Here is a 20,508-nt window from a genome sequence, read left to right as displayed (position 1 = left end):
CACACGCTCCTTGCACAGCACCGAATGAACCAGACGGATTGTTGAACTAAAGAACCTGTAGAAATGAATGAATCATAAAGAACCAACAACAACAACAACAAAAATGAATGAGCCGACAGAACAGGCTTATGCGGTTCTTTTTGAGTCACACATGATCGAAAAGCTGACTTTCAACTTTGCCTGTAGGATTGATTCGTTCATTTTTCTGGACATGTTTATCGACATGTTTATGCGCAAAAAGCGTGCAGCTCCTTAAGATGTGCATCTTGCATCATCAAAACTAAAGTTCAATTCAGTTCGATTCCAGTTACTGGCTTGAAAGAATGATTCGTTCAAGAATCACATGGGATGAAATCTCCTCAAACAAATTGAGTACAAATTGTTATTTTATTGAGTAGATTCTATGGGCTTGTTTCTAGGATGCCCTGTCTGTGACCAGTGTTTCTTTTATCTATCCCATTGTTTCAGTGGGCTAACACAAGCTCTGGACAGCTGGGTTGCATCTTCACCCTAACAAGGCATAATTGGATTTGTAGGGGATTTACTGACTCAAGAGTCTCTTAATGAGGCTGTGTGTTTGTTAGAGTAAACTTCACTAGTGTTGACGCACTCAAACTCTACAATTATAGAAGCACACAACAAATACAATTGCGCTGTCTAACAATCAAACAAGGAATGTTGTTACATAATAGGCTGTTACCAGTTCTTTATTCATGGAAATGCCTCATCTAATCCATCTCACTATGTTTATCAGAGATGTTTGTTTATAAACAAATATTGGAGTTACATCATCATAGGATGGTGATTAATATATAATGGGATCACCTGTTCTACACTGGTGATGGAGCCGTTGTCACGCAAACAGTGCTGATTAATTGTGTGTTGATTAAATCTTGAGATGTGTCACTATGATAAGCTGTCGTAGAGGTGTGTGTTTCCATGTGATGTACCACTGGGATATCGCACACCTGAAAGTGTTACAAATGGGAGCTTGTTTGATGAAACAGTGAAAGGTTGTATTAGTTATGTCATCAACTGAATGGTGATGATCTAATGTGGTTTTAAAAAGGATTGTGTTTGGTTAACGCAGATCTCTTAAAATGGTTCCAAACAGCACCTGATTCAGGTTTTTGGTGCTAAACAGAACCTCTAGTTTTGTTTGGAAAATTCAAAAGTTTAACTTGCCTATAGCAATGTCTGATTCATTAACGAATTCTTCTTTTGAGTCGAATAATGATGACAGAATTGTAATTTTGGGGTGAACTAGGCTATCTCTTTAAAGGACAAGTTCGGTATTTTACACGTAAAGCCCTGTTTACAGATCGTAGCCTATCTGATGAAATAGAACGGTTAAGATTCAAATTTGGACACATGCTGCTGTCCCGAGAATTTTAGGTTTATTTCGCTTTTGTGGACCTATTTTGCCAAACGCGCCACACCCGTGATTCTTCCGTTGAGAGCTTGAATAATAGACACTCCAGCCCAGTTGGTGGCGATAATGCACCTTTGCCAATTGCAAGCAAACCGCTGGCATTTCATTGAATACACAGAAGAAGCAGAAGAAGAAGCGGCGGAGTAATACCGTACCTCACACAGCACATTCAATACAAGTCAATGGAGTTGGACGATAAAACGATAAAACCTGTTGGAATGCATATTTTTCAGCGATTGTTTTTGGGACCGTATCAGTGAACACCCCTGACCACTCAGTGAGTTTCACGTCTTTGTAAACGAAAGTTTAATGTGTTTTTAGGAAGGAATCTTCCAGTGCACATAGACAACTATTGTGGGGGTGGGGTGGGGTGGGGGGGGCAAAATAAATCTAAAATTCTCGGGACAGGAGCATGTGTCCAAATTTTTATCTTAACCGTTCTATTTCATCAGATACGATCTGTAAACAGGGCTTTAAGTGTAAAATACCGAACTTGTCCTTTAAGTAGATTGTACAAAATGCTTGATTGAGGTCAGACAAATCCGATATCAATTTGCCAAAATGTAAAATAGTTACACATTTTTTTTAACCGTCAAAGTCAACAACTGTATTATTGAACAGCAACAAGTTAAATAAGTGTATATCAATATTTTTTTACTTAAAGCTGGAATGAAATGAAAATTCACTATCTACTAATAAATATAGGCCTAGATCTTATTGAGGACAATTAATCTGTGCATGTTTCATTTTAATAAAAAATTTGACCTTGTAATGTTAAATTAAGATGTAATAACTCAATTGTCTGGTGAAATATGCAGGACTTCTCAATATTTAGTTTGCTTCAACCCCTCATCTCAACACTCAACTGCAAACTTGCATTCATCTGTTTTTGAGTGAAATGCCCACTTGTGTACAGGCTTAGATTCTGTGTTGTGTCTGTTACAAAGCAAGATCACCTTGCCTTCTGACTGATGTTGTTACGTGTGTGTACTGTATGATTGTGTTAAGGATGCACAGACAGTGACATAACAATTCTCAGCTTACCTGTGTGACAGACAACTCCTTTGGTCGCCAATGGTCGAGTGGCACAGAAAGTGGTTAGTAAACAGATATATCTTTAACCACCCACGATGCACCACTGTATAGTGTCTTTAATAACACAATCTTCAAAATCCTTTCATTAATTAATCAATCGTATTATCACATAAAATGTGTATATATAAAATCATAATACTTAAAAAAAAAAAAAAATCCATGCAGCATATTAAAACACAGCTATTATACGTACATGCCAAGAAAGTAATTTGTCTACAATAAAATAACCTCCATGTTTACCTGAACGTGACACTGACATGCAATGTGTTTCTGAAGAGCACAAGAATGCGAGTGCAATACAACCGAACCTGGCGGATGGCATCAGATGAGCGCGTGGTGGCCTGACTGCATCTGCTTCCATCACTCAATGCCTTATCGTCAGGTTGCTTCCCTGTCCGGGCCAAGCATGTCAGCACTAGACGGCAAGCTCACTGGCTGAAGTGTCACAGCACCCAAACAGCGCCATCGTAGCCCACGCTGTAGCTGCTGTCCATACTAGAACTGGATTTCTTAATTCATTTGCTCCCTGGATTCATCCGAACGCTCTACCCTTACCTTGCCTGAAGTAGAAATGGGCCCGAGGGCAGAATCAGAAAGAGGGGAAGGAGAAAACAGAGGAGAGAAGGTAAGATGTTGAACAGGATGATAAAAGATGTGGAAGAACGCTATGTAATGAGAAGGTATGTGATGCTGTGGTGTCAGATTGCAATTCCTTTAGGGCTGTGAATTTTCAACTTGTGATAAAACGGTATGTCATTTATTAAACTGTCTTAGACCAAGGTAAAAAAAAAAGAGCGTTATTATGCATTAAGAGTGAAAGAGTGTCTATCCCATGGGTTGTAGACTTTAGCTCTGAGCAGTTCACAATGTTGCCCCAAAATATTTGGATATGCCACACCAAACTGAGTGGCATTTATTGAATTTATTAAAGAAAGGGGGTTGTGTTGATTTCATGCGTTTGTAATTCAGTTTAAGCTAACCAAGGTAAACCATGGGGGAATATTCTTTTTGCAATAACAAGATAGTCCCTTGCTTGGTGTCTCTAGGGTTTGAGGTTTCTCCCTTCACCGGGCAACCAGAGAACACTGAGGTAACTAGTCTCTTGAGCTTAGTTAACTGATGCCCATAATCCTGTAAGATAATCATCTTTACCTGCAGACTGTAGGAATTATGGTTGCACTTTATTTTAAAGTGCACACTGTAAAAAAAATTTAACCTCTCCAAGTAAAAATATTCTAGTGACTGTCACATCTAAATTTTTTAATTGGCCCAATTGAAATTCTGTAAAATAAATTGAATGAATTGTTGCAATAGTCTGTTAACATTGGCTCAATGAGAAATAATATGTCAGACTAAGTGAAAAATGTAGATGTTATCAGTCACTAGAATAATTTTTTTTACAGTGCATGCACTTATGTGTACTTGCAGTGTACTGTACTTTCCTAAGAAAATACTGGCAATATAAAGTATGGGTTAAGGTTAGGTTTAGGAGTAGCCTAGTTTCAGGGTTAGTACCTTGTTATGTGGATAGCAGATGAACCCAAGCGCAGACAGTATGCAACACACAATGTTTAATTAAAGACAAAAACAGGGAAAACAAAACCCACGAGGGGGCAAAACATAGACAGGAACAAAAGACTACTTGAGACAGACAACATAAGACTAAGACTCAGAAAATAAACTAGACACTAAACTAACAGTAAAGACAAGATCAAAAACTACTTTCCAGACAAGACTTACAACAGGTAACTCACAGGTAGTTTCACACAAAGTTTGACAATGTATGATATACAATGAACCGGCACAGGACAGCAAACACAAGGGGATTAAATAGGGAGAAACTAATAAATGGCAACAGGTGAAACTGATAAAACAATGAAGGCTAACGAGGAGAACAAGGGGGCGGGGTAAGTGACGAGACAACGCAAGCACACAACCCAAACACAAGGCCATGTGCTTGCACACAAAACATGGCTCTGTCATGATCCTGCCTCAAGACCAGAGAAAAAGCAAGGACACGAGGGCAGAATCATGACATACCTATTACACAGTTATTGCAATTACTGTAACAAGCACATAGTATGTACAAGGAAACAGGACTGTAAAATAAAGTGCGGTTACTATTTTAAGGTGTCTTTGTTACACTGAAATTGTACATTGACGTACTGAGTGAAATTAAGTAATGTTACTATAGGGTTATGATTAAGGTTTGGTTTGGTTTAGGGTTAGTTGAATGTGATTATGCATAATTTATAGTTATTACTGTAGTAACTACATGTAATACTGACACTGTAAAATAAAGTGTGTCGGCCAAATGTGAGTGTTGTTCCTATGTTGATATCAGATTCCACCTCCTTTGGTAATGGGAAATGTCTTCAATGTTGTGTCATAGCCTTGAAATGAATCTGCATATTTATATCCTTGATTTAACGCTCAAGATCAAGTTCAAGGTGACTGACAGCTGAAAAAGTTGGATTAGTTTCATTAGTTTCAAACAGAGGACAGAAAACCACATTCAACGCTCAGCACACCCTTTCAATATCTATAAAACAAATACACTAATCAACTACATAACTTTTCATTGCAGAAAACAATCAGAAGCCTCATGTAAAAAGATGCTCATCAAACCGCTTTATCCTCTACAGTTCACAGGTTTCTCAACTATTTAAATTATATTTTTACCTGATTAGCTTGCAGTCAAATTTTTTTTAGTTTTTTTTCCAAAGGGATTGTAGCGCAAAATAGCAAAGAAAACACATCTTGAGTTTTTGTCAGCGATGACTGCACGCAAAAACAAAAATGTATGCATTGCGACTAGTGTAGTCCGATTTATAAAGAAATTACTCTTTTCAAGTCAGTTCTTTTAAAGAAAAAACGTACAAACTCAGCTCCCGGTTTGTATCAGACTCTTGAAACTTTTACTGGATTAACTCCCTGAATAAATCTGTGAGAGTGGCCACTGAATCAACAAGACAAACAATATGTAATGTAATTATCAAATAATATGTAAAGTGATCAATAATAAAGGTCTATAAATCAAAACTTGTCAATTAGTGATTACTATACTACCCATATACTTGTAATACCTTTAACATCTTCAATGTTAGTAACTTAAAAAAGTTAAGTACAAGCTTGTAGTTAAAAGTAGCTTGAAATTTAAAAGTAGGGTCATTGTGACTCAATCCTTGGCCTAGACAGCCCACGGCCACGGGGCATCTGTGCTCAGATCCAGCACGTTTGGTCAAAGCAAAAATGAAATCCCGGGCAACAAAAGCAAAGCTTCTCAGAGTAATTAGATGTCAGCTGAATTTTTTATTTAAACATGAATAGATGTTGAATGTTATCATTGCCATCCTGTCCCATCCGCTGTGTGTATGCATATGGGTTTGTGTATTTGTGTGTGTGATAAGGATTAGCCCATGTGAGGCCTGGCCCAGACAGCTGACCTTGATAGATAATGTTACTCATGCTGCTTATGCTGGCATAAGTGAGTGGGGCATTGTCAGTCTGTCTCTCTGCCCACTCATTGCACTATACTCTACTGTTGAACATGGACATCTGTATATCTCTAGCATCAGTAAATACCAACTGTATTCGTGAGAGATTGGAGTGTTGTTCTTATTCATTCATTTATTTCCATCAATGGTGCTTGCTAAGGTTTAGAATAAACCCCATAATCCTAAGGACAAGGTTTTAGCATGCAACTTGTCCTGGGTGTTAGTGCAGCAAATGTAAATGATACAGCAAAAGGTGTGTTATTACTTTTATAGGTATGTTATTTTTGCCTAGTAGATGATAAAACGAGATAAAAGTCCCATATACTTAAACAGTTAAAGGGAGATCTAAGACATTTCTCAAATATCATAGGGGTAAGCAACCACCCAGAACACCCTGGCAAACGCATAGCAACATGCTAAAAAATACTCCAGATTAGCAACCACAGAGCAATGCCCTGGCAAGACAACATCCCACAGCATCTTGGCGGAAAGTTTTGCACAGACATTTAAGAACTTGATAAGCACAAGTTTTTTTGAACATAGAATATTTAAAAGTGTACCAATAGTACAGGTTATAAGTTACTTTTAGGGACAGAATGAATGATTTAATTAGCATGCTGAAAGCCTAAGCTAATAAGGCCTGTTCACACCAAGAATGATACCTATCAAGAAAACTAACGATAACTATATTCGTATCCACACCAATGGACGATAACGTTCTGTTTACTATAAGTGCACAATGTAGGACATCTGTCAGCTCTTTAATGTCAATGTTTTTTTTTATCATTCATCAGCAGGAAAAAATATTTTTGAAAGTGATTACAACAATATAGTTTCTCTGTGCAGTTTCCGTTATAGTTGTGGTGTGGACTCTGCAATCCTTTTAAATTTAGAACGACTATATCTGTATCGATATAGTTAGCGTACTTAGTGTTAACGGGCCTTTAGATGGTTTGCATGGCAAATCCCTCCCACAAAAGTTGTGCCTTTAAATGCATCTTCACTGGAGTGCTGTTGCGGCTATATTCAGGCTGACATCTTTGGACTTTGTGCCAAGGCTTGTGCTGTTTTTTGATCGTGTTGCGTTTTTTAAAAATAGATAAAAATAGACTTTCAAAGGTGTGTCTCATAAGCCAACCAAATTAGATATATACATGGCTTCCTTAAGATCTCCCTAAATATTTCGCTTTTTCTATGTAATATTATTAAAAATGACAGTGCTACACTAGGTGACCTAAGTAACTATTTGTCTGCTACATACATAACTGCTTATACTGTTTAATTTTATTAGGGCAAGTGCAGGCTTAAATTGGTCATCAACATACTTAACCGGTTAAAATAGACTGCCATCTGTAGTCTCAATAAGGCGCACATATGTATGGTCATGTGCAGAAATAAGGTCTTAGCAAAGGTGAAGACTTTACCTCTACTTTATCTTTTGGCTTCTTAAACGTGTCACATGTGGTTAATCCATTACTCTATAACACCTGCTATTGGATGACCCTTTTCTCACCTGAACGACTTAAATCCACTTCTTGATCGCTACATATGCTTAAATTGCACATCTGCATGCTAGGTCATTAGCCATCAGTCTGTTGCATTTATGAATTTACATGGTTAAACATTTGTAGTATCATTGGTGATACTGACTTAGTAACTACAACCAGTTTGCACAATATACGCATCATTAGATGAGCCAGAAATAGCAAGGCTAGAAAAGTGTAAGGTCTAGCATAATTTGTTGAAGCCACTGGATTTTTAATCCTATTTGATTAGCTTATGTACCAATATTCATGATTTTGTAAGAGTGGCTTAGATGTAATTTTTTTGGGCCACAGTAAGTCTAAAGCACTCTTTTGCTTCCATGACTATATAGCCAAAATAATTTCTTATTATAGTATAGTCTTTCTTCAGTTCACAGGAATTGCTTCTATTCTTTTACTGCCATAACATTCCTCTAGAATAAGAACTTGGAACTAAATATTATACAGTCTGGGTGAATTTTCTATATACTTTAAGATATGATATTTCCCAACTGTGTTCACAACTAGGAGTGTCCAATCTTGTTCCTGGAGGGCCACCTCCCTACAGAGTTTATCTCCAACCTTAATTAAACACACCTGAACCAGCTAATCAAGGGCAACAGGATCAATCGAAACTTCCAGGCAGGTGTGTTGGACCAAGTTGTAGCTAAACTCTGCAGGTAAAGTTGGCCACCAGGACCAAGATTGGTGACCCCTGACATAAATGTACTGTGAATGTGGGTATTGCAGGGGTGTCCAATCCTGCTCCTGCTCCTGAAGGGCCACATTCCAACAGCTAGTCAAAGTCTTGAGGATCGCTCAAAACTTTCAGGCAGGTGTGTTAGAGCTAAACTTTACAGGATGGTGGCCCCCGTGAGCAAGATTGGACACCCCTGTATATTGGTTTTAAAATCTTTTACAAAAGCTGATCCTAATCCAAATATATCTGTGTTACCTTTGGAGAAATTCGATAGAAGAGGTCAATTTATTTAACGACAGTTCCCGGTTGTTCTATTTGTTGCCAGAAGGCCTGTAATGTCATAGTAGATTGTAACACATTCACTTCACATTAAAAACCCTAGCGGCCATGTGATTGCAGGCGAAACATCTGTTACATAACCATTGAGTGACATGATTTAAGTGATATGTCTAAGGTCTTCCAAATGTCAGTTACAATGTAAACACAAAGCTGGTAAACACATTCCCATTCTCAGTTGATGGCAGGTGCTCAAGATCCAATTTGTCCTCTCCTAAGTGGCGGTGAGAGATGTGGGTATACACATTAGATCCCACGTCCCCATGGATGAAACAGTCAGAAATATTATCCATGGAGGCAAATGGCGGAGGTATCACTATGAAGGGCAGGGCTAGCTTTCCCACTCTCTCCGTGCTATAGCAGGAGAAACCAAAGCCTATGTGTGCATGCTGGGAGATAAGATTTCCTCTCTGCACTTCGCTGCTGTTTGTCAGCGTCCTGGGGGAATGTAAGCAGCGGAGGTGAGGAAATATATCCGACTGTCTCCAGGAGACGGCCTCTGGGATGGAGGAGTTACCAATAGTCCCAACAGAAGCCGCTTCTGCTGCCCCTGAGTGGAGCTCTACTGTCAGGGATCACTCCCCTGATGTTTTCCATTGAGGAAGAGGAAGATGGCACTGAGAGCCCCCACTGCTCAGCCTCCGGCTCAGGATGGCTCCCTTGTGGAGTCTCATCCACACGTCACAGCCTCTCCCTGTGCACTCCACGTTACCACCCATTTATCCCTGCCTAAACACATCTCCTCGAGCAGAGATGGCATGTGAAATGGACTCTTAGATCCAGTGAAGAGAAATGAGTGCGACCACATCCTCCTAGAACCAGAGATTGTGTATCTTTTGGACAAGCACATGTCTGTAGAAGTCTAAAAGGAAAGGATCCCATCGGGTTGCTCAGTCTGGACCATGGAGCTCTAGAAGATCATCAAAGGCCAAAGTTGTTTTGGTTAAATTCAGGGTTACCTTACCGACAGGTGGACATGATGTGGTGGGACTGAGGCCTGTGGTTACTGCAGCATGGGGAGACCCCATTATGGGTGGAAAAGGGACCACACCACCTTGCTGTGGCTTTGAGATCCTCCAGAATTGCTGGGGCACCCGACAGAGTCACAGGAACAGGAGAGTTCAACCCGAGGTAAAGATTTGCGGTGTTCTGCCAACAGTAAGTGGTGTCTCCTAAAATGTCAATCCCCTGTTAATGAATCATGGATAAGTGTACCTACAACTCTAGATTAACTAAATTGAAATTCTGCAGGTTTAGTGCATTTGTAACAGTAAATATAGCAGTAGACCTTTGGGGAGATGCTTTTTTCACATACCAGATTTTTAGTCCAGTCTTTACTTTTACTTCAGTATGAAACACATTAAACATTTTTCTTCACAAGGCACAAAAAATATTACCTTGCAAAATGCCTGTTATGCTCTTTTGCCCACAGTGGCTGTTTGCTGCACTGTGAGGAAAGGTGTGCAAAAATGTAACCTGTACGGCAGGGTTAATCAAATCTTGCCCTTGAGGGCCAATGCCCTGCAGAGTTTAGCTCCAAACCCAAAAAGGGTTTAGAAAAAGTTAATCAAGGTCTTCAGGATCACTAGAAAATAACCTTTGGGGGGCTCTCCAGGACCAGATTTGAGGAACCCTGCCTTACAGGTACACTGGGGCAGTACCCTTAAAAGGCACTCCTAAAAGGTCCATGTTAGTGCCTTAGAGTAGTAATGTACTACTTGTGTTTTAAATTAAATAAGGTTTAAAGATGCCCTTTTTAGGGTACTGCTCCTGTGGCAAGTTGTTGTACTGTATTTTTTTCCCACATTTTTTAAAAGCATGTCAAGCACCAGAAAAGTACCATAAAGACTTACATTTCAATTTGTTCCTCACAAAGTTATTGTATGTCTTCAGAAGACTTGAAATATAGTGCTGGAGTCATATGGGCTGCTTTTTATGATACAATTTTGTAGTTTTTGGAGCTTGACAGCTGCAGTCACACACTTTCATAAAGAGCAGCCTTGACTATTTCTAATTACTTTTATGTTCAATGAAAAAAGGCTACATGTTTTGAGCAAGGGAAGTGGATGATGACTGAGTTTTCATTTGGTGAATCTCTCAAAGACAAACATTTTGGATCATGATTCAAGGTTTCCTCACTCACCTTTAAAAAAAAAAAAAGTTCTCTGTAGCATTTGCCTGTGCTAGCAAAGGCCTTCATAGTCATATATTAAATACTTATGCGACTGAAATTATTTACCAAAGTGAGTAAATTCTTCTTCAAATGGCTGATTATAAAATGTAAATAAGCATGGCAGTCTATCACCTTTTAATCATTACTACATCCATAACAGTGAATGTGGGAGTGGTTGGATTTACCTCACACGTTTTCATAACTGGTTTCAGTCATGCAGAGCTGTTATTTTCTTTAATAAAGAAGCCTTGAATGGGATGGACCAGAGATTCTGACAGGCTGATGGGGATTGGGCTGGGAAAGAGTTGTCATGCACATGTCTCTCTGAGCCCCATTGTGCTGAACGAGCACTCCATCAGGAATAGTTCATCCCCATAGCTCACCATGATTATTAGAGTGCTTCCGTGTTATGTAACATAAACACTAATCATTATCAGGCCTCTTTCCCCTCCTCCCACCATAGTGAGAGTGTTCTTCTTTCACACACCTTTGTCTCTATGTCTATGTATCTCTGTATTTGCTTTAGTAGACAGTCTAGTTTGTTCTCTCAAGGGAGTAGTTGAAAAGCTTCACCCAAAAATGAACATTCTGTCATTATTTACTCAACCTCATGTCTTTTTAAACCCATATTTTGTTTTATATGGGCTGCTTTTATACAGGGCTTAACTGTTATATGGATCTATTAAAAATTTCTCTTTCAAAATTCTACTTTTACAATGAAAAAATAACAGTATGTATGGAAATAGATTACCACGATCAAAACAAAATGCTCTCCACTTTTTACCTAATATTATCACTCATTTTCAGAACTACGATCACTATTTGTCTTAAATTAGTAGGCTGTTTGAATCTGACAATCTGAAAGGTGGTTTGATAATAAGCCTACATGGTGAGTCACGTTGTATGAGATACAGTGCACAGCTTCCGCCTCTGCTGTGCTTGTTATGTGAGCAGTGCAGTCGGGAATAGGTGTGAAAAAAAGTGTCAACTTGCTACCTTCTATATTTGCCATTTGTGAAGGCTTAAAGTGTTTTGTATAGCTAGAATAAGTCAAACTAAGTCCAGTAAAATGGACTTATGTTGGGCTTTTGGACATTTGATAATAATTCAAGTCAGTGCATGGTATATTGTTTTGTTTAATATATATTAAACATAAATCACTAGTATACAGCTCAGAAATCCATTTTGCAATCAAGATGTATCTGTCCAATGTAGACCTGGGGGCTCTTCACACATTTGCACTTTCCCTCTGTGAGATTTTTTAATCGTCGGAAACATTTAGACTATGTGCTAACGTCTCACCAAGATGCCACGTCAACTTAAAAACAGCTCAGTTATTATTAAAAACTTAACGTGAAGTTGGTACACTGCGGAGTCTGCGCTTTGTTGGTAGGAAAGTCCCTTTATATATACTATGCATGGCTCAGTCAGTGAGCATGTTTATTATTATTTTAGTTTAATATTTAAGTATAGATTTTACTCTTACTATAATTGTGCTTATTTTTTTCTTTTGTTAAAATGATTGTTTAGTAATTCATCATAATTAAGTTTAATTTACCTATGACCCTATTCACAGATGTATTTATAACCAATGAATAATTTATTTTGTAAGCAAATAGCAGGGGGCCTTATAATCTCAACATGGCTGCCACAAGGGAGACCACCTTTGTCCTTTATGTAGAATGTAACTGCTTTATTTACACAGTCTTATTTTGTTGTTGTTTATCTAAACATCTAGACATTTGTCACCAGTAGGCCTACTATTTATCTTGACTTGGGGGTGTAAAAAGTTACATTTTTGTTATGCACATACACAATCTCCCATTCAAAATCAAAGCCCAATTAATCACGGAGTTAATAAGGTTGAGTGAGGCTCTTGGCTCGCCCACTGCTCTTCTGACATTTTGAAATGAGGTTTTGCGAATGACGATGTACTGATAGGCGTTATTTATTGGGGTCCCATCGTTCGTTGACAGATGGAAACTTAAAGAGAGGGCAGTAAACAGATAGTGCCGAAGGCGGTGCCGTTGCATACTCAAAGCTCGTGTCGAAGCGAGGACATATAGTGAGCGGAGGCAGTCGCGTCTCGCGCGGCACGTACTGACAAAACAACTGTGTTATTAGAGGCTGATTTGTGCCGCTGCACATTCGGACATTGTGTCAATAACTGCCCTGGATTTCCACTTTAGTATCGCCATGACTTGGCAAACAAATGCACTGTGCTAGGATGGAAGGAATATGGGTTCAGTAGGTAAGCTCACGTAAACACATCTATATAGAGTGCAGTCAGGCTGGAAAACCTGAACAGGTGGCATATCTCGGGACATAGGCTACACGTCAAGTGGGGCAGACGGACAGCTTGCGTCTTTCCGTTAATCTCCTGCTGACGAAAGCTTTTCAACCTCTCTCCTCCTCATTGGGAAACACTTCATTTCGCGAAGTTCTCCCTGGTATTTTCCAGTGCTGACAGGACGGGTTCCGGTGTCTTACAGGATTCTTAAGATGCACATGCAAGTTTCCTGCTGGATTTAATAGCGAGTCCGTTCTTTTTTTTTCTTAAGCCCTATGCCTTATGACTTGGATGTGTTGAATATCCACGTGTCAAAAAGCGACATGTTTCCTGAAATTAATAACAAGGTAATGTATGAAGAGTAGCTAGGCTATGTATTAATTTGCATGCACTTATGAATACCAACTCTTGTTAAAAACTTTATAATATTTTGAAGCATATTTAGATTCATAGGCTTTATATGTATATTTGATTCTATTGGTTGCACTAAAGTTTACAATGATTATTATTAAGGTTTTAAAAATGATTTTATATAACCTATTAAATAATTGATGCATAGGCTATAGGCTTTATTATATCCTAGGCTACTTAAAACGTATTTGTCTAATGTAGCCTAATGGTTTTCTTAGTTAGTTCAATATTTTGCACTTATTTAATGTTATTTTGCACTTATTTAATGTTATTATTTAGGTATGCCTTTTAAACATGGTAACTGGGTATCAGCCTCCACTTTTCTTAAAACAAAATGCAGAAATATTATGAAAAAGTTAACTTACATCTATTAATAATATTTTTATTAAAATTAAAATATATTTTAAATATTAAAATATTTTTGCGCAAACTATGCTTACCCATAATTACCGGTATAAAAGATTCTAACATTTAATGTTAGGCATCATAGGCTACAGTGATTGGTTATGATAATGTGACATTATTTTCACTGTTATCAAAAGCAAATGTTTGTATGTAGGCCTATATAATAGACCTATATATTTCAGAATATATGTGTGCATATAACATAGTATTATATAGCCTACTTTTCAAAGGCAGAATCTGGTTACCATGGTAATAATTGTAAGGGACTATAAATAACATCCTCACATTTTTTTTATTTGGTTATTTGCTCAGGTTTCATTGCTCTTTGCCTTCTAAGAATCGTAACTCACAGTAACACGAGAGATTTGATTGCGCTCCGTTCTGTGTATTTTCGGTTTTATAGGTGATGTTTAGTTCAAGTTTACAATAAATTATGTAAGTCCCAATCCGATATTCATGAGAATTCTCCCACTGCTGAATTGCATTTTGACAGAATACATTGTCTCTGTCTGTTCTGTCAAAGATTGATGTTAGTTAAAGCACCCATTAAACCTATAACTGTGCACGAGTATATTTGGCCTGAACATGTGATGGTTAGGTTGCTTAAAAATCCTCAAGCCAGTGTCTAAGTATGAACTATCCTTTAAGGTGGTTGTCAGCAAATGATTCAGTACTGAGCTCAAAGTTACTATGAAAGGCATTCAGTCCTGAGTATTAAGAACGGCATATGATGTATTTTTGATCCCGGGTGTGGTTTGTGTTTTGCCCATGACCATAGTTTCTACTTAATTGAGGTGACCCAAATCCTCCTTTGGTCTGTCTGTGTATGTGATAAAAAATGTGTAAAAAACATTGGTTTAGGGCTTAAACACCAATATATATGTAGCACAGGATATAATATTTTGGTATATTGTAGAGTGAAAGCCTATTGTTTAGCTAGAGTTGTCACAATAGGGCCTATATTAGAGATTCACATACTGTACATTCATACATTTTTGCAATATACCAATATTAAAATTCTATACTATTTGGTTTAAATAAATTACAATTTAAAAACTAAAATCAATTGTGAGTTTAGGCATCACAACATAATTTAAGTATGAAAAATGGATATTCATTTTGAAAATGAGCTAAGGATTACATTTCAGTGTTGTTAAATGATTAGTGTTTTTAAGATTAAGTGAGTGTTTAAGTGAACGTCCGATGATGGCAAAAGTAATCTAAATATAAAAATAGGAAAAATTATACAGATTAATAAAAAAATCTGCAGATATCCTACCAAAATATTGTGCATCCCTAATCAATATAGATCAGAAAAATTTAAAATCATCACTTAAGTTAAAGAAATTAATGTGATAATTTTACAACCGAATGAAGCTGACTGATTAGTATATCTGAGTGAAACGGCTCCTCGAATAAGAAAAAATGTAGGGCGGGACTTGATGTTGTCCAACGGGAATTGATTGGATCATTGTCATTTGCCATTGCTGCAATTTCATGTAAGTGACAGGTTGTCCCACCCTCGCATCGAAAAACTCGCCTTAAAAACGATTAAATATTACAAGGGCATTCACATTAATATTTAATTTAATAATAATTATGTGCACAAATAAATCATTTATGATAAATACTGCAATATTCCATTATTTAAAAAAAACTAGATTTGTCCATTTTGATTTCCTTTTTTCATGTTGACTTTAAGAAACGTATCTCTCACTCTTGCATTGCACACTGACCCACATTGTAACACAAAGCCTTGAACATAGAAACTCAAAGGTGTTAATATTTGAATGAGTCTTTTAAAGCCCTGGGCTCACATTGCACAGCTGACCGCCCGCAGTCTAAGTGTAACAAATTTTGACTGCCTGTTTTCTAAATGCATCTCTTTGTTGCTGGCTCATTGAAGTCCATGTACTCCCTGATCCCTCTATAAGCCTGTATATTCTTCACTGCACTGTGAATGAAAGTAGTTAAGACCCAACACATCCGAATAGCTTAACCCCCCCGATGGGAAGATGCGCTCGGCCAAAAACCGCCATATGTTTCAGACTCTGCAAATAATCAGCCAGTGGATTAAGGCTGTGCGAGCCACATAAATCTCCAAGGTGTGTATGGGTGAGACCATCCCATTGTCTGTGTGTTTCTTGGCCAATCTGTTTGACTTCTGCTACCGGCACGTGTTTGCCCGCCAGTTTGTATCTCGCCCCCACCCGAGAGGCTCTAAGTTTAGCTAGAGCTTTTCATCTGTCCTTATGCTGTCTGTCACCACTATTGACGCACGCTCCACCTGATTAAGATGGATGAGGGCCCGTTTCCTCATATGTCCGCAATCATGAATGATTGTGGTCATCGAAGGTCCCCTGATACCCTTAAGCATTCGTGCAGAAGTGGAAGACAGTTGGGAGATGATTGCAGTGAGTGTGAAGTACCAGTGAAGGAGTCTGCACATCACGACTGACTGTCCTCTACTATGAGGTCAAACTGCATCATCTGACATGGTGGGCATCAGCGAAATGTTATTAACGTGCTTTTGAATGAAAAACAAGCAACCTTGGTGTATCGAACATGAGTCATCAGCTGTGTTGAATAACACCGCGCAAGCAGAGATGATGCCTGAAGTTATATACGCAGAATCCCACACGTATGGCTGTGGATGTGGGCTGCAAGAGTGTGCCCACTCCTCACGCTCATGACGTCTTTCCTCCGCTCTCTTTCACAGTCAGCCAGATCCGAGGCTTTCCCTCACCCACACATGTCTCGGCCCGAGAACACAAAAATAGGACCCAACTGCACCTACTCACAGGTGAGCCCTTATTCACAGAGAAAACAGGTTACTTAACAGTGATGATTCATTCGAATTGATTCGCAAAGGGTGTGTGAATCACTCTACTGTAAGAGCAACTCTGTCTGGGAGATGGGTGCAGGGTGTTTTGGACCTTTCGGTCCACCAGTTGAATGGAATACGCAAAGCAGTTTCATTGGCTGAAAGAACTTTTAATGGGTATTGAATTCAGTGCCTGACTAGAAATCCTACAAAATAGCTTTGTGTTGTACACTAACGTTCAAAAGTTTTGGGATCAGTATGATTTTTTTTTTTTGAAAGAATGTAATACATTTATTCAGCGAGGATACACATACATAAGTGTGTGCTATTGAACTGTTATTACGACTGTTAATGTCTTTTAATTGTAACATATAACAGCATATAAATACAAATAAATTGTTAAATTGAACATTTATAATTCTTTGTTTTCTTTCAGTTAGCTAATGTTTTGCTAGCTAACCGCACAGGTGTACGTTTCCCAAAGTTGGCTAACAATGGTTTTGAGAAACGCAACCCAGCATAGTAGCTTAGAATACCACTAGCTGATTGGCCTATATGCTTAGCCTATACACTTCTCTCTTTTTTTCACATTATACTTCTTTTTTTTAATCGTACATTACAAACAGCTACCCCAGGGATCCTAAGTAGACTTAACACGAATTGTAACCACCATAGATATTATGGGGAACATTTCCCTTTTAACTAATTTTAACAACATTTTTTAAATTATATCAATCTAACATTTGACAATCTAGATATCTTAAAGGTGAAGCATGTATAAATTCTGTGACATTAGCGTCAATTTAACATTAAACATTTGACTTAGTAATAAACACCAGTATTTACAAGATATGTAGGCACTTCTATTGTGTGTCCGCTATCTGATGACAATGCATGATCCCTCCAGCACCTATGGAAAGCGCTTGTGTTAAATCTTTAATGTTGAATATGAGATGACCCCCTAACAGTTGTCATTAACTAAAAGCAATCTCTTCGCAGGTGTTAACATCCGCTTATAATAAAGTGCTTGGCATAGTGCCTCTTAATGTCAAAATCCCTAGACTCAATCGGGGTTTTAATGTATCTGCGGTACCTGAACGGTGAACGTTGTTTACGCACAGCCTACTGTATTCTTGCAGGTCTCTTCAGGTGCCCCTATACGCTATATTTAGCTACTGTTTCTATGCGTCATGATCAAGTTGGCAGATGCCGCAGTATCCCCAGAACATATGAGATTGAATATCGCATCTATCTATAGACGCACTTGCTCTTTTTTCAGCCCAGAAGTTTGTCGAGCACTGGCTTTGAACCGTGAGATGGGGGAAAACCTGTAAGCTATGAACAAGCCCCTCCCGTGTGCAGTGCCCTACATTTGTTTCATGGCAAGGGAACCTTTCTTTTTGTTCCTTCTAAGAGAAGATATTGACAAAACTAGGAACCGCGTTGGGGAAAATCTGTATCATTCACTGTTATTACACCCAAAATGTAAGATTTAGTACATGTTCATTGGTCTGATGGGTTGTAAAAGACTGCCCTATCGCTGCTTTTTCCCCCACCTCGGTCTCAACCACCACTGAAATTCCATCCTCTATGCAGGGGGTCCGGTTCACATGGGGCCGTTAGCCACTCAGCTTGTGTGAAGCTCACATATCTTTCCCCCTGTTTGGCCCTTGTTACTGATTTGTAGAGTTTTTCACGTTGAACGGTACTCATAGTATTGTGTCTTTTTTTTCTTTTCTAGAAGTGTGGGACGGGAGTTGGTACTTTGCCCCAGCTAGAGGCTCCAGTCAAGCAAGTTTTGGTGACCAATGGCAAACTTCTTCATTCGAATGGAACCTTACCCAGTATCGTCAAACAGTTGGTGCAAAGCACTCAAGGGAATCAGGTGGGATAACACTCTTAAGTGTAGCCAAAAATTTTAATCCGTTCATTGGTTACTCACCCTCATGTACAGTATATCCAATCCCAAATTACTTTCTTTCTTCTGTGGAACACAAAATGAGACTCTTTGATGCATCCTTTTTTTCATATATCATCAGTTAACAGAAATCATGTCTGTCAATCTCCAAAAACCACTAATAGCCCATCAGAAATTCTATTAAAAAAATATCCCAGAGGACTAGAATAGTGTCCGAAATAGTGTCTGTTCCTCAAAAGACTTGTGCCCGGTTGCATAAAGCACCTTAAGTGAAATTTTCCCTTAAGTTCGCCCTTATGTTTCCCTTAAACCTAAGGGTGTTGCAGAAAAATACCCTTAAGTGTTACTTAACGTTTTTTTTTAAGTGAAACGTCATAAACACTTAGAATTTCCATTAAATGCTGTTTTTTCACTTAAGTAATCCCTTAAAAAGCGTTAAGTGTTGCATAAAACCCCTTAACGGTCATTTCCCTAAGTATAACTTAAGGTTTGGAAATCGTAACCTTAAGAGTAACGCGGACAAAAAATAAGACGACATGGCTGAATTTATGGAACCAGCTGAAGATAATTATGTGCCAAGAATAATTTGTAGGGATAGGGAGAACCCTATTGTTGCATGAATACCGATTTGATCGACGCGCAATATTTGACATCACTAACAAACTAGACGGCGACCTTGACCGTGTCACAGATCGCAACCACTCTTTACCTGCGGTGTTACAACTGCTTATAGCACTGCGTTTTTTTGCAACTGGGAGTTTTCAGACGATAGTGGGAGATGTTTTCCACGTTCATAAATCGTCTGTCGGCAGAGTGGTTCACCGGGTTGCGGGGGCTCTTTCCCGCTTGTGTTAGTGTTTTGCGTATCTATGGCAACAACAGACTTTTATAACGTGAATCCAGGATCGCTGTCGTGAAACACTTAAATGTTTCCCTTACCTAAGAGAATCGTTTAAGAGATTATATGCAACACCCTTAAGTTATTCTCTTAGGTAAGGGGAAATCGCCCCTTAAGTGTCATACTTAAGGGAAAAACTTAAGGTGCTTTATGCAACCGGGCATTGGAATATAGTGAATTATATAGTATTATTTTTTGAGAAAAAACAACAGTATATGGGTTTAGAATTAAATGAGGGCGAGTACAAATAAAACAATTTAGTGAACAATTCATATAATGGCCACATAAAAACTTATTTCAGTCTGACGTCCATTTCTTGTAACTCAGGAGGAGAGGCCGAGGCAGTTTCCCAATCGCTTTGGTTCGTCGGTGGAAAACCTCTCCGAATCCTTAACCAGGAGCATCATCAATAAGTTTGAGAAGATCAGGACATATGAAGGACAGAGGCTGCCTATGTCTCCAACAAGTATGAAGTGCTCTGGATTTCTGTTTGCATATCATATATTCAGAAATTAATAGATGGATTTTTGCTCTTCAAGCTGAATCGTAAATAATAACTAAAAATTGCAATTTTAATGGTCTGATATTTCCCTGGTTAATTGGATTATATGTCCACTATTTATGTGTCTTCCTTCATCTGTTAAACAGCGGCACTAAAGCACTTCCAGAACCAGCTAACAGAATATGAGAGGGAGGAGATCATGGACTACTCTGAGATCTGGTATCTGGGCTTGGACACTAAGAAGATTGAGGGCTCCCAGGGATCCCCACAGAATTCAGGCTATGACGATGAGCATGGCAGCTACTTAAAGGTTAGATATGACATATCATATATCTTTCTGTGATTACATTACTTTTCCCTGGCAGTGTTATTTTAGTATCACTGAGATTATATTATAGGTTTTATTTCAATTTTGAATTAGCTTCTTTTTTTATATTGTATGTTTTTATTTTTATTTAATTTTGTTGGGTGTATTTTTATATTTTCATATTTTTAAATATTACT

General features: G+C 38.3%; 1 protein-coding gene across 6 annotated transcripts in view; it reads left to right on the top strand.

The window, feature by feature from the left end:
- Positions 1–2,941: 2,941 nt before the first annotated feature.
- The window catches only part of dyrk4 (dual-specificity tyrosine-(Y)-phosphorylation regulated kinase 4), a 25,665-nt gene continuing 8,098 nt past the window's right edge, over positions 2,942–20,508 (top strand). Inside the window, exons 1-5 of one of the 6 annotated variants that reach the window (XM_079602861.1) lie at positions 2,942–3,152; positions 16,582–16,665; positions 18,428–18,571; positions 19,830–19,968; positions 20,151–20,314. In XM_079602861.1, the coding sequence (XP_079458987.1) occupies positions 3,099–3,152; positions 16,582–16,665; positions 18,428–18,571; positions 19,830–19,968; positions 20,151–20,314 (585 nt within the window). In that variant the 5' untranslated portion in view covers positions 2,942–3,098. Of the gene's footprint in view, positions 3,153–12,689; positions 13,394–16,342; positions 16,361–16,581; positions 16,666–18,427; positions 18,572–19,829; positions 19,969–20,150; positions 20,315–20,508 lie in introns of those variants that run through there. The other 5 variants (XM_079602860.1, XM_079602865.1, XM_079602862.1 and 2 more) reach the window with 5 other exon arrangements.

This window comes from Phoxinus phoxinus (genome assembly GCF_949152265.1).
Source record: "Phoxinus phoxinus genome assembly, chromosome: 25".
NCBI lineage: Eukaryota > Metazoa > Chordata > Actinopteri > Cypriniformes > Leuciscidae > Phoxinus > Phoxinus phoxinus.
The sequence above is the reverse complement of the archived record's forward strand: the minus strand, read 5'-3'. Positions and strand labels throughout refer to the sequence as shown.